The 14,018-nt window shown below is 33.2% G+C and overlaps 2 protein-coding genes across 2 annotated transcripts; both read left to right on the forward strand.

The window, feature by feature from the left end:
• Nucleotides 1-1,883: 1,883 nt before the first annotated feature.
• Nucleotides 1,884-11,748, forward strand: LOC146540437 (cytosolic 10-formyltetrahydrofolate dehydrogenase). Its single transcript, XM_085201952.1, has 15 exons — nucleotides 1,884-2,105; nucleotides 2,669-2,810; nucleotides 3,638-3,735; nucleotides 5,144-5,280; nucleotides 5,667-5,818; nucleotides 6,194-6,312; nucleotides 7,039-7,305; nucleotides 7,487-8,091; nucleotides 8,301-8,628; nucleotides 8,967-9,129; nucleotides 9,587-9,705; nucleotides 9,887-10,084; nucleotides 10,362-10,534; nucleotides 10,825-11,024; nucleotides 11,494-11,748. The coding sequence occupies exons 1-15, from the start codon at nucleotides 2,079-2,081 to the stop codon at nucleotides 11,547-11,549; spliced, it is 2,784 nt and encodes a 927-aa protein (XP_085058078.1). The 5' UTR covers nucleotides 1,884-2,078; the 3' UTR covers nucleotides 11,550-11,748.
• A 1,036-nt stretch (nucleotides 11,749-12,784) lies between these two features.
• On the forward strand, nucleotides 12,785-13,744 carry LOC146540438 (NADH dehydrogenase [ubiquinone] 1 alpha subcomplex subunit 7-like). Its single transcript, XM_085199719.1, has 4 exons — nucleotides 12,785-12,944; nucleotides 13,124-13,212; nucleotides 13,288-13,389; nucleotides 13,618-13,744. Exons 1-4 carry the CDS (start codon nucleotides 12,879-12,881, stop codon nucleotides 13,685-13,687), a joined length of 327 nt encoding a protein of 108 aa, XP_085055845.1. The 5' UTR covers nucleotides 12,785-12,878; the 3' UTR covers nucleotides 13,688-13,744.
• The last annotated feature ends 274 nt before the right edge of the window (nucleotides 13,745-14,018 follow it).

Here is a 14,018-nt window from a genome sequence, read left to right on the forward strand (position 1 = left end):
CGAGGCAAAGCGAGTTCCACCGCTAAACATGCAATGCCTCAAGAATTCCGCCAAAAATGGGGAACGAAAGTATTTATCTCCACCTCAAAGGCCGGCAACGCACCTCGCACGCTCTTCTGGTGTTGCACGGGGTCGTGGGCGGCGGTGTTCATCATCAGGTGACCCGAACGCTCGTTTGCCTTGTCCTTTTTCCATAAAAAAGAAAATTAATAGAAACAGAGTGTGTAATACTAGGTTCCTAGGTTCCCTCTACCTTTAACATCTACCTAAAAACAGAACTCATTAATAATTTGTAATTTCAACCTATTAAAAGACATTTATAAAAAAAAAGCAAGTATCAAAATAAGCAATCCATCTACTTCAACAAGTGACATTAATTTCTTGAATCTTGTGTTCGTTTCAAAATATGAACCAGTTCAAACTGGTATTGCGTCTGTTAACTGTTTGTGTTTATTATCTTCTGTTCGTTTTCGACGAATTGCGAGTTGACCTTAGTACGATAAATAATACAAAAGATGATTGACAACTTTTATGTATGTAGCTGTGGAAAATATATTGGATGAACTCTCCGCTCTCCGTTCTATCATTTTCTATTGATGTGATAATATTATTAATACTACTACCATAGAAATTTAGATTATATTTACGTTTGTAATAGCAATAAATATATGATTTAATTGGTTAGAAATTTCTCCGTTTAAGGAAACACATTGAGTTGGTTCGATTCCCACTCGAAGAAATGAAATATTATATATTTTATTGCAAATAAGAAAACTTGTTTAAGTAAAATGACGTCACTTCTTCGTATTGGTAACGATTACAAAAACCACGGTTAATGAACTTGTATAATATTGAACTCTTCAGCCGGTTACTTTTAACATTTATGTACTTATATTATAATATAAAGTATATAAGCGTAAAATATCTTATCAGCTATAGCTATGGCTAGTCGATGACTATCTCGTGCAAGGCATGGTATGCAGAGGAACCTTAGACACTTCCGTTCCCTACTTCACGCTGAGTTCTGAGAGACATTGTACATAGAGTGAAGAGGTCAAAATACAAAAAAAAATATTTCCTTTATTTCAGTCCCGTTTATAATCACACTATTTGCCTACGGTTGTCCTCCATTGTCAAAGCACGCATTCTCACTTTCTTCGGACATATTTCTCGGCAAGAAGATATTTCCATGCAACGTCATGTGATTCAGGGAAAAGTTGAGGGTAGCAGGCCACGCGGTAGATCCGCCATGCGATGGACAGACCAAGTGAATACTGCCCTCAATGACCCTCTCTACGAGTGCACCAGGCAGACAGTCAACCGCGTAGAATGGCGTCGGACCTTTAAAAAAGACGACCACGACCGCTCTGTCAAGAGCTAAACGACAAAGAGAAAGAAGACGAATGGGCCCCTGGCCTCTAAAGGCCTCTGGCCTCTTATTAGTACATAAAAATATGATAACTGTAGGCATCAACAAAAAAAATTGTTCCCTTGAAAGTTTAAGTAATATTATGCAATATACAAATGGAATATGACATATTTAATCGATTCTCGACCGCTATATCAATTTGGGAACACGTAGTTCTTTACTACTTTTTTCTTATAAAAGTTAAGAGTAAACTTTAAAATTTGGTATATTATTATTTATTTAGTGGAAGGTATCCTGCACGAAACAGGAGAGGTAGAGGGAGCCTTGTGTTAAGACACTCCCCTCTCCACTTTTTGCGTTTTGTCTCAACTCTCTCATGAAATATTTAATTTCCTGCAGAGAAATATAAAATTGAAAAGTGAAATTAGAAATTTTCCAAAACATTCCGTTTTTTATTTCAAAGAAGGTAGTTGCAAAAAAATGCCATAAAACATTAGATATTAGAAAAAATAACACCAACATAAAATTTCATAATATAAAATCAGCTGTTCCCGCGTGTACTGGTTAACTTTTATTGGTGAGATAACCGCGAGTTTGAACCGAAGATAGAACTTCTTTATATAGGATGAGGAGTGAGGTTTCGAGTTAGTTAGTTATTGGTTGGCGGCTTGAACGGCCGCGTGGAGTAAGGTTTGAAATAAAAAAAACAATGCCACCAGTCGCTGTGCCAGATGAGGTAATTACATTTTTACGTGTTTTGTTTATTATTTAGTTTTTTTTTTTAAATTTTATTTGAGCATTTATTGTTTTTTTTTTCTCTTTCCATTTTTTTTAATTACCCAGTGCGTTTTTAATTATTAATTAATACAGTACGGTTGGCGTGTAATGGCTGCCAGATTTGATTTTAGGATTTTTGCTTATTTTTAATAATTACTAACTTCCTGAGTGTGATATGTGTAAAAGTTCAGAACACCTTACTTCAAAACGGCCACCACTCATCAACCATACTGTAATCAGCTTCACGCTGTATCCCGCACACAGCAGGATAGGCAGAGGGAACCTAGTGTGAGACACTCCGTTTCCCGCTTTCTGCCGAATTCTGGAGGCTTTGCGTGTTGATTAGCAGAACTCAACGCTGCGCTTTGCCTCGACACCAGAGAGAAGAAATGGAAATATAAACGTAAATAAATATTTCACTTCCTCGAGTGGGAATCGAACTCACAACCGGCATGCAAACATACTGCAAATTTTTCTTAGTTGGCTTTATTAAATTTAATTTATAATAAAATATATTCATAGGCTCCGAAGAAACAACTTCGTGTTGCCATTATAGGACAGAGTACGTTCGCAGCAGAAGTGTTTAAGCTTCTACAGAAAGATGGACATGAAGTGGTTGGTGTGTTCACAGTGCTGGACAAAGGCAACAGAGAAGATCCTTTGGGTAAGATTTGAATATTAATTAATTAATATAAAAGCTAAATCTAAAGTTTACTAGTATTTTTTATTCATTTATTTTAAAATATTTGTAAATATATATCTATCAATTTCCAAAAAACTTTCTGACATAATGGTAGTTTATATCAGGTAAAATATAAAGTGGATTCGGTTAAGTAAAATAAATATTTATAAGTAACGCTATATTTAAATTGTTATATAAGAATATTTATGATAAAAGTTGTTTTATAAAGCTAATTATTTCATTACTAAAAATATATATACCTAATGCTGGTTTGAAAATTAATAGTTTTTTAGTATATAATATTTTAATTATCTTTCTAAACTAGCAAAGATTTTCTAGAAACAAAATAAAATATTTCTTAAGAAGATAAAAGATTGCGGCGTTGAGTTTCGCCCCGTAACAATGCTTCCAGAATTCGGCGGACAGTGCCTCAATGTGGACAGAGTGTCTAAACACTAAATTTCCAGGTGCCCTCTGCCTAAAGTGCGGCGGGAACAGTGAGAAACTCAAAAATAAATAGTGACTTCATTTATTTAAATGCATATTTTTATATCTTTGGTAACAAATGTAAATTTACTTAAAGCTAGTGATAACTACAAAATCACGAAAATAATATTAATATACCTTTATGTACATTTGTATATCTTTTAAAATTTTATGAAAACGTAAAATCACGATTTACGTGTAAAGAATTGTAGTTTTTTTAATTTCAAATTTTAAAATCGATATTATAATAAATTCTTTTATAATGTTAATAGTTAAATGTTAATTTTTATTATTATTTTATTTTTTATTTATTTTCCGCATAGCCACCATCGCAGCACAGAATGGAAAGCCAGTGTTCAAATACAAAACATGGAGGGTGAAAGGAAAAATTATACCGGAAGTATTGGAGGATTACAAATCTGTAAGTTTATTTATTTTAAAAAATATATGTTAATAATTTATAATAATATTTAAACGTTATATTTCTAAACATTAAACGTCACTTATGAAATGTAAAATTTATTGATTTTGGTAAAAATCTCTAAGTATACACTGTAAGCAACACCGGTTGTGGGTTCGATTCCCATGACTATTCGAGGAAATTAAATATTTAATATTTTCATTTCTTCGCTCTGTTTTTGAGGAAAAGCGAGGGGCTAACTTCCGCCACTAATTATATGTAATAATGCGCGTAATGTCTCCAGAATTGGTCAGAAAATGGGGAACAGAGTGTTTTAACACTGGGTTTAACTCTCAACTAACTTAGAAGTCTTTAAAATAAAAATAGTTATTGAGAAAAGAATATTATAAATATTAATTAGGACACTTATGTAAAATTATGGTACAATGTAAATGACAATATATTTTCAAGCGGAAAATTCTAAATATGTCACGCTCGTATATAATATACCTACATACTGTATGACATTACTATTTTTTTATTAAAAGTAAGTAAATATAAAAATATTATAATATAGCTGATAATTTTCTATAGGTTTCATAATTTTTCATCTTGTTAATAAATATTTTTTTCTTTACTAAGGTATTATTTTTTTTTGGAAAATTAATTCCGTAGATGTTTAGCATATATAAGTACTATTGTTCTAGGGTTCATATCGAAATGTCACTTATGTCTGACCCACTTGTAAACAGCTGCTTTTAATCATTTCCTAATAACACGTCTGAGAAGCGTGTTTATTATCACGCGCGCTCTGAGAACCTGTGACCCCCCCTATCTTATCCCTCTTTTGTGCCAAATTATATTGAAACTATAAATGTAAATTATAAAATGGCTATCACACTAGTTTTAACTGCTATTGTAACTACACAAAGATGGATTATTATGATGCAGATTAAATTATCCTTGGAAAATAACTGTAAGCAACGGATTGTGGGTTCGATTTCCGCTCAAAGAAATGAAATGTTTAATATTTTAATCTCTTTACTCTGCCTTCTATGCCTCGAGAGTTCGGAAGAAAGTGGGAAGCGAAACTAAACCCTACACTCCCTCTGTCTACCCCGCTACATGCGGGATACAACGTGAAAATGAAAACAATAATATTTCTTATTGATGAAATACATAAACAAGCTAATTATATTCAATTTTCTTTTAAGAAAAAAAATATTAATATAATTTGTAATAAGGAAATACCTAATAGAAAATAATACCTTTATATATTAAACCACAATGACACATCGTTAAAACGATCGAGTGATAACCTATAGGTACATATAGTTTTTTTTATTCACAACAGAGCAATCAGAGAGAACATAGTGTTAATACACTCCGTTCCCCAATATGGTTTTATATATTCTTCTATTTTTTTTAGGTAAATGCAGACATCAACGTGTTACCATTTTGCACTCAATTTATCCCCATGGAGGTTATCCTTTATCCGAAGTACCAGAGTATTTGCTATCACCCCAGTATCCTGCCACGACATAGAGGTGCTTCTTCAATAAATTGGTAAATAAAAAAATCTCTAATATTATTCATATTAAATAAGTTCTTTTTATTAATATCCTTATTAAATATAAGTTAGTGGGTTGTACAATTCGGATAATAAAAATAATACTGTTCATTTAAAATTTGAGCTCAGTTGGTGCAGGGACACAAGTGTAGCGTATGTGTAAGAACGGGGGTTGTGGGTTCGATTCCCACTCGCGGAATTTAAATATTTAACATTTTTTCGCTCTGGCAACCAGTCTCCAGAATTTGGCGGAAAATGGAAAACAGATGTGTCTTAATGGGAACGAAGAGCCTTAACACTAGGTTCCCAGGTTCCCTTTCACCCCGCTATATGCGGAATTCAGCAGGAAGCTAAAAAACCTATTTTAATGTTTTTTTTACAGGACATTAATAGAAGGAGACAGCACATGCGGTCTTTCCATATTCTGGGCGGACGACGGGCTAGATACTGGACCGATATTGTTGCAGAAGAGCTTCCCTTGCACCATCGAGGATACAGTGGACACATTGTATAACAAATATCTTTATCCCGAAGGTATATAGCTAATTCTGTTTGTTTGTCTGTTTAATTTTGTTGTTTGTGCTAAACCTTGTCCTTAATAATTATAATTAATCAAATTATTAACAAATATGTATTATTAATATAGAAAATTTTATTAACACCGTGAGGTGGGTGAAATACCGTAGTGCAGTGGTATAAGCGTGAGGATGTGGGTTCGATTCCTACGAATGAATTATTATTTATTGGTAATATTTTCGCTCTGCTTCCACAATTCGGTGGAAAATTGAAACTGAAATGTTCTAATACTAGGTTCCCTCAGCCTATCGTACCTACTCTACATGAAATATAGGGTGAAGCTGACAAAAAAATCTCATCATAGTTGAGTCCTTTCATATATATCTTCCTCAGGTATAAGAGCCTTAGCGGAATCTGTGAACATGGTGGCCAACGGCACAGCACCAAGGATAGCACAAACGGAAGAAGGAGCTACTTATGATCCCGCTTTGTTTAAACCGGAAACTCACCAGGTATGTTCTTCTTAGCTTAACTTCTTACTAGGTTCCCAGGTTCCCTCCGCCTATTAACGCAGCTAAAAAGAAATCCATTAAGTCAGTATAAAAGAACGTATAATAATAAAATTGCAGAACGTTTTCTACAAGGAAATAAATTATAAACAATTTAAGTAATTTGAAACAGCTGACCGAGTAGAAATCGTATGCAATAAACGGGTTTTATGTATAAGAAACTGCATTACTAGACTAGACTAAGATAATAAGTTCTCACTAACGACCTCAACAGTAATAATTGATTTATATAAAAAACTTGTCTTACATTTATTATGACAAAAAAATAAGGAATTTTATGTAAAATTTACAGTTGATTAAATTTATTTATTTGATTTTAATTAGGTGCATAGGAAATCGTAATATTTTCAAGTTATTTTATTAAAACTGTAATATTTTATGATTTACTTAAATATCGCTAGGATATTTTTTTATAATTTAATACGGCGTTTTTGAGATATTTTTAAGTTGTATTTAAGGATGATGATGATGATGCTATCATTGGTTTTGCGAGATTGTCCTCACTGTATCCACTCGCAAGATATTTTATCTTCCATTACATTGTAGACTTTTTGCTTCTCCCACAATATAACTTTTTAATCAAAATATAAATATAAGAGAATATATAAGATATATTTTATATATGTAAACATATTACTCTACAAATAAATTCTTCTTCTAATTTTCTAGATCGACTGGTCAATAGACGGTCTGGCGCTGCACAACTTCATAAGAGGCTTAGACTCCTCGCCTGGTGCCACCACGTCCATAAAACCACAAACCAAAACCGGTGTTGATGACACCAGTGACGATAACATTGAAATTAAGTTCTTCGGTTCATCTTTATGGGAAGGAGAGTATGAGAGTGAAGGTGACAAAATATATATACAGGGACTTTCTAAACCAGCTGTCGTACATGAAGCAGGGTTATTGATTACAGCTAATGATGGAGTTAAGGTTGGTATTCCTTATTATATCAAAAGTTCATTAAAAACACTACCTCTCTCAAAATCATTAATATTTGTTTGTCTATTTAATATATTATACAGTTCTGTCTTCAATTCCTTCTTTCAATAATATGAGTAATTATATTAATTATGCATAAATTTAAAAAATAATAAACTTAAATCATTTCCAGTTAAATATCCAAAGACTGAAAGTCAACGGAAAAATGATCAACGCCCAGAACTTCTTCAAGTCAACAGAAAACAAAGTATCACTCGAACTGTCGGCTGAAGAGAAGCAGTTCATAGAAAATGTTCGCGACATTTGGAAAGCAATATTGAGAATAGATATAGATAATGAAACGGACTTCTTTGCATCAGGTGCTGGTTCCATGGACGTAGTGAGATTGGTGGAGGAAGTAAAAGATATAGCCAATTTAGAATTACAAAACGAAGATGTTTATATGAATACAACATTCGAAGAATTTTATGCTATGGCCATATTAAAAACCCGTGGAGGTTCTGCTAGCAAAGAGGTTGTATATGAAGGTGTAGAACTAAAAGTTAATAAAATGAAAATAAAGTTTCCAACGCAATTATTTATCAATGGAGAATTTGTGAATTCGGATAGTGGTAAAACTTTAACTTTAATAAATCCTACAGATGAGTCTGTCATTTGTAAAGTTCAGAGTGCATCGAAAACAGACGTAGATAAGGCGGTAAAAGCGGCACAAGTTGCTTTTGAAGAAGGTGAATGGTCGAAAATCAGTGCAAGAGAAAGAGGACAATTATTATTCAAGTAAGTTGCTTCGAATGTTTTGTTTTTACAGTCCCAAGTCATTGATAAATTACCGAGAGTTATTACCAAAATATACACTAGATTCCCAATTCTCAGTTTAATTTGTCTAAATAAGACATTGATAATAAGAAGTTGTGAGAGCGTAATAAACAATTAATATATTTTGAATTCTAAAAGGCCTAAATTCTAATTTTCTAAATCTTTAACAGGTTGGCAGATTTAATGGAGCAGCACAAAGAAGAATTAGCCACAATAGAATCAATCGACTCGGGGGCAGTATACACTCTAGCTTTAAAAACACATATAGGCATGTCCATAGAAACCTGGCGATACTTCGCTGGCTGGTGTGACAAAATCCAAGGAGCCACCATACCCATAAGTCACGCTAGACCTAATAGGAATTTAACAATAACCAAGAAGGAACCTATAGGAGTTTGCGCCTTGATCACACCATGGAACTACCCTCTTATGATGCTGTCGTGGAAAATGGCTGCGTGTCTGGCGGCTGGCAACACTGTTGTTATGAAACCGGCTGCGGTAAGTTTTTATAGAATTTTTGAATATAAAAAGTGGATGTGGTTGGAAAAAAATCTTTAGAACATATAACATTCAATGCAACAAATCATGTAGGTACCTTATCACAACTTTATTTCTTTTATTTGAACCATCGGAAAAATTAAATTATTGAAAAAACTAAGTCAGCACAATAGTATCTAACGTACTGTCAAAATCTTACTAAAGTAACTCACATAAATTATTCGGCGGAATATGGGCAACGGAGTGTCTTAACACTAGGTTCCCCTGTCTACCCTGCGGTATGCAGGATACAGCGTGACGATAAAAAAAACTTACTAAACTTCATATCAAATCTCCAGGTATGCCCACTAACAGCTCTCAAGTTCGCGGAGCTGTGCGTCCTCGCGGGTATTCCCCGTGGTGTTGTCAACATTCTGCCCGGTAGCGGCGCGCTCTGCGGGCAGGCCCTCGCTGACCATCCCCTTGTTAGGAAACTAGGATTCACAGGAAGCACTGAAATTGGTCAGTATAATATACAATTGAAAAAAAAATACAATAAACCGCGTCACCTTTGGACCACTAAATTTAAAAAAATATATTGTGTAGGTTGGTTAATTTTATATCATACTGAAGTTAGCTGTCGATGGTAGCGCAGTTTCTTTATTATTTGATTATTTTCTTCCCGAATGAATAATGCCCACGGCTTGTTGACCGTACTGTAGATAGATATTTATTATATTTATTATATTCTGTATTTCCTGTGACATACAATGTGGGGGTCTTCAAAGATAGGGTGAATTTTCTAGGCAAGCGTGCACCACCGTAGATCGCATCAACGCTCACCAGACTTGATGCAGTCAAACGCAAGCCTATACTATATAAAAAAAAAATTTGATTTATTAATTATTCTTAGATAATTATTAAAAAAACCTATTAAAATTTAATAAAATCACATCTTTATTTTATTTTTCGTTTTCAGGCCAAACCATAATGAAGTCTTGTGCTGTATCAAACATGAAGAAAGTATCTTTAGAACTGGGGGGCAAGTCGCCATTGGTGATATTTGAAGACTGTGAACTTGATAAAGCTGTGAGAAATGTAAGGATTATTATTAATATACTAATATTACGGGGGGGAATGGAATGTCTTAACACTAGGTTCCCTCTGCCTACCATGCTGTGTGCGCATACAGCGTGAAACAGATTAAAAACTACGCAAAAAATGTACAATAATCATATATGGGATCAATATTTAATGCAAGTTTTTTTCTTCATTTCAGGGTATGGCATCAGTATTTTTCAACAAAGGTGAGAACTGCATAGCCGCTGGACGGCTTTTCGTTGAGGAGAGGATCCACGATGAATTTTTAAGGAGAGTTATAGAAGAGACGAAGAAAATGAGCATAGGAGATCCTTTGAACAGAGGGACAGCACATGGACCTCAGAACCATAAAGCGCATATGGATAAACTCATTGAGGTATTATGTCATTTTATATATGATCATTGACATTTTAGTAGCATCCCATGATATATCCCGTAGCATATAGGAGTTTAGGCAGAAGGAACCTGGGAAGCTAGTGTTCAGACACTCTATTCCCACTAAGACACCGTTCCCCATTTTCCGCCATATTTCGGAGGCATTGCGTGTTGAGTGGGACTCTTTGAATGAACCAAAGCTAGAAAATTAAGATATCAAATATTTTGGATTTATAAATACACATAATTTAAACCATTCCTATAATTTTTATACTCAGTTCTGTGAACGTGGTGTAAAAGAGGGTGCCAAGCTCGTCTATGGTGGCAAGCGTGTCGACCGTCCAGGATACTTCTTCACCCCCACCATCTTCACGAACGTTACTGATGACATGTTTCTCGCCAAGGAAGAATCTTTTGGACCTATTATGATTATTAGCAAGTTTAGCAGCAAGTAAGTAGTTTTGATAATATTTTTTTATTTTATTTAGTATATATTACTATGTAAGTGTTTAGACATAATAATGATATTAGCAATTTGAGCAATGTTTCCCAAACATATTAAATATAAAAGAGACATTTGAGTCCATTTCATAAGATGACCAGAATTTTGAGATTTGAATCCAATAAATATTGTAAAGCGGAGATTCTCACATTAGGTTCTCTCTGCCTACCCTACTGTATGCGGGATACAGCGTGAAGCTGAAAAGAAAAGAAATATAAAACCATTTTTTTTTCAATCAGAAACATCGACGACGTGATCCGCCGTGCTAACAACACGGAGTACGGTCTCGCTAGCGGCGTGTTCACCCGTGACATATCGCGAGCTTTGCGTTTCGCTGAACGCATTGAAGCTGGCACTGTATTCGTTAATACGTATAATAAGACGGACGTGGCTGCGCCCTTTGGAGGGTTCAAGCAATCTGGATTTGGAAAGGATTTGGGTATGTTAAAATATCTTTTATATCAGTAGGTTGTTTTAGTTTTCATGGAAATTAGTTAACAATACTCGTAGTATTTGAAGTTAAAATGTTTTTCTTGAAAAATAATAAAATATTTTTGAGTTAATAAGTCCCAAAAAATATAAATTTAATGGGAATAAATAAAATTAGATTGAAGCCAGTCGTGGCGTAAGAGCACAAGCGTATGCCTGTAACAGGTTGCGACAGGTTGTGGGTTTGATTCCCAATCAAAATAGTGATAAATTGAATATTTTTCATTCCTTGCTCCGGTAACGATAGTGTTTTAACACTGGGTTGCCAGGTTTTTTTCTGCCTACCCTCCTATGAGCAAGATACACTATGAACCTAAAAATAATAACATAGAAAACAACACTGACTAAGTAGTTAAAATATTATTAATGGTAATTAAATTACAAACAAAAATTAAAAATTTACTATCATTTATTTACAGGACAAGAAGCGCTAAACGAATACCTCAAAACGAAAACAATTACAATGGAATACTAACGCATACTAACTAATGCAGCGAAATCTCTTCAAATTTGTCAAATTTTTGTGTAAAAACATGTATATAATAAGATTGTATAGCTGTAACTATAAGTAAAACAATTTAATTTGTAACTAATATTAGATATTATTACTTAATAACAATTTATTGTAAATAAAGTTAAGCTTATTTTATTATATAATACAATTATTTATATTATGGTTTGTTTTTATTTTCTTTAGCATATTTACAAGGGAAAAAAGAGAAAAGTAGTTACTTCTTTGGTCCTAAAACATACCATAGAATCACCAGAATCATGCAATATAAATAAAAGTAAAGTATTTAGCCCAGGGCGCGAGCTAAGCTCGCTACGCCACGGAGTCAATAGTAGCCATATCTTCAGTATTTTACGAGTTATTAGGCAAATAAGGTGCAAATTAGCATGGTTTTAACTCCCTTAAATCATATAAGCCAAAAGAACTTATAAACATTTTATTTTTCCCTAGCCTGCACCATCCCATTGTTGGGCAAAGGCCTCTCTCCACTTCTTCCATTCTGGTCTATTTCGCGTTATTGAGCACCAGTCAGGCCTATAATGCTCCAGCTCGTCTCGAGTCTTGGGCGAAATCTTCTACCAGATTCCAAGCTCTAAAAGGAGAATTGGCAGTCCAAAACGGAGATGGCGAGACGAGCTGGACCATGAACATATTAGGAGCAAATAATACTTTTTATACATTAGTTAATTAAAGTTGTTCATGTCAGTTAGTACATGTAACTTTAGTATATTACATTAATAGGCGCTTGTAATTTGTGTTATATAAAAGCAAAAGCAGCAACATCCAATTTTTTTTTGAAAATTTATTATAAATGTAATCTGTTAGTTTAGCGGCTACACTACACTTATAGTAAATCAACTTTGTTTTAAAATTATGTATTATTTGCGAAGGTATTTTATGAACATAATTTATTAACAAATATTTAAATTATGAACAAAAGTTGCCACTTCCTACTGAATATTTAAGACGTGTTAAATGGCGTAATTAAATATTGAGAATCGTCTGTTAGAGCTGGGAAATTATAGTAATATAAATATAATTATTTCCACAACTAAGAATTGTACCCACAACTACTGTGTTTACACAGATAAAGTACCACTGTAAAATTTTAATGGGTAAATTATATTTTATTAAAAAAAGCTATAATAATAAACGTAAACGAAAAAACTATATGTCAAATTGTGACATTTTAAAAATTAAACGACGAAGTCAACAAATGTCATTGAATGACATTCTAACAAATATAAATACAATTAAATTTTTGTCGCAAATCAAATTATTATAATACCAAAAATGAGTAAAGTTCCCTTGAGGGACATTTCACCTATCTTACAGGCATTTAGAAATTTTCTCCTTGGTGTAAGTATTGATTTAGATTTTATCCTACATGTTATGTAACCTAACTATAAACATTTAGTTTTTGTGCTTCATTTTACTTTTATTTGTTCCTAAATAACACATATATTTTTGTGTTACGTATATTTATTTCTTTTATAAATATTTTTTGTAATAAATCAATAAATATTTGTATTTATTAGAGGAAACATACAAATGCCCTGAGATTCGAGCCTCTTGTAGCCGCCAGGACCCAACCTCCACCTCAAATTCCCGATGGAGCTACCCATAAGTACGTTTTAATACCAAAAATATTAATTTTAGTAATATTTCACAGTGGTTCTTATTTAGATTATTTTATTTCTAGGCATGCTCACAATTACTACTATACTCGAGATGGTCGACGTGAAGTCATCCCACCTGTGTCAGTGACACAGCAACAGCTTGCAGATAGCAGTGCTGATAAAGAGTAAGATAATTCACATACATCTTTTTTCATATAAACTAGAAAAATCTGATTGCAATAATGAATGTCTAAAAACTACATAATATTGTTCATTTTATTTTTTGGAATTTCTCTCATTTTATCATTCTGGCAAAACAATAGCTCAAAACTTCTCAAAAAGTAGACAATTGAGTGTTTTAATGCTGTTCTTCTTTAAAAACATCTTTCTTTAAAAACATTACTTTTTTTCAGTACTCCAAAATCAGCAGCAAATGTGAGACCAACTCCAGGAAAATTATATGAATGGGACAAACATTATTAATTAGTCAATTGTTATAAATTGTTTAAATCAAAAAATAAATAATAATAGATTGCTTCACATGATGTTATCAATTTGATTTACCCATAAATGGATAGATGACAAGCTACACCGGGAAGGTAAAATATAAGTATAAAGTGTGGCATGGGCATTATTCATCATGATACTTACAAAGGAGAGTTGGCGATGTTTAAGTGAAAACCAGAAACTAGTCTCTGAACATTCTCTCTACCAACTGTCCTATGTTCAATCCAAAGTATGAAATCAGTAATAAAATATGTGCAGCTTATTTAATCAAATAAAATATAAAGTAAGAAATAGAATTACAAAGAAA

Source organism: Heliconius melpomene, chromosome 2, assembly GCF_056956725.1.
Source record: "Heliconius melpomene rosina isolate 202511_hmr_F chromosome 2, ASM5695672v1, whole genome shotgun sequence".
NCBI classification, from domain to species: Eukaryota; Metazoa; Arthropoda; class Insecta; order Lepidoptera; family Nymphalidae; genus Heliconius; species Heliconius melpomene.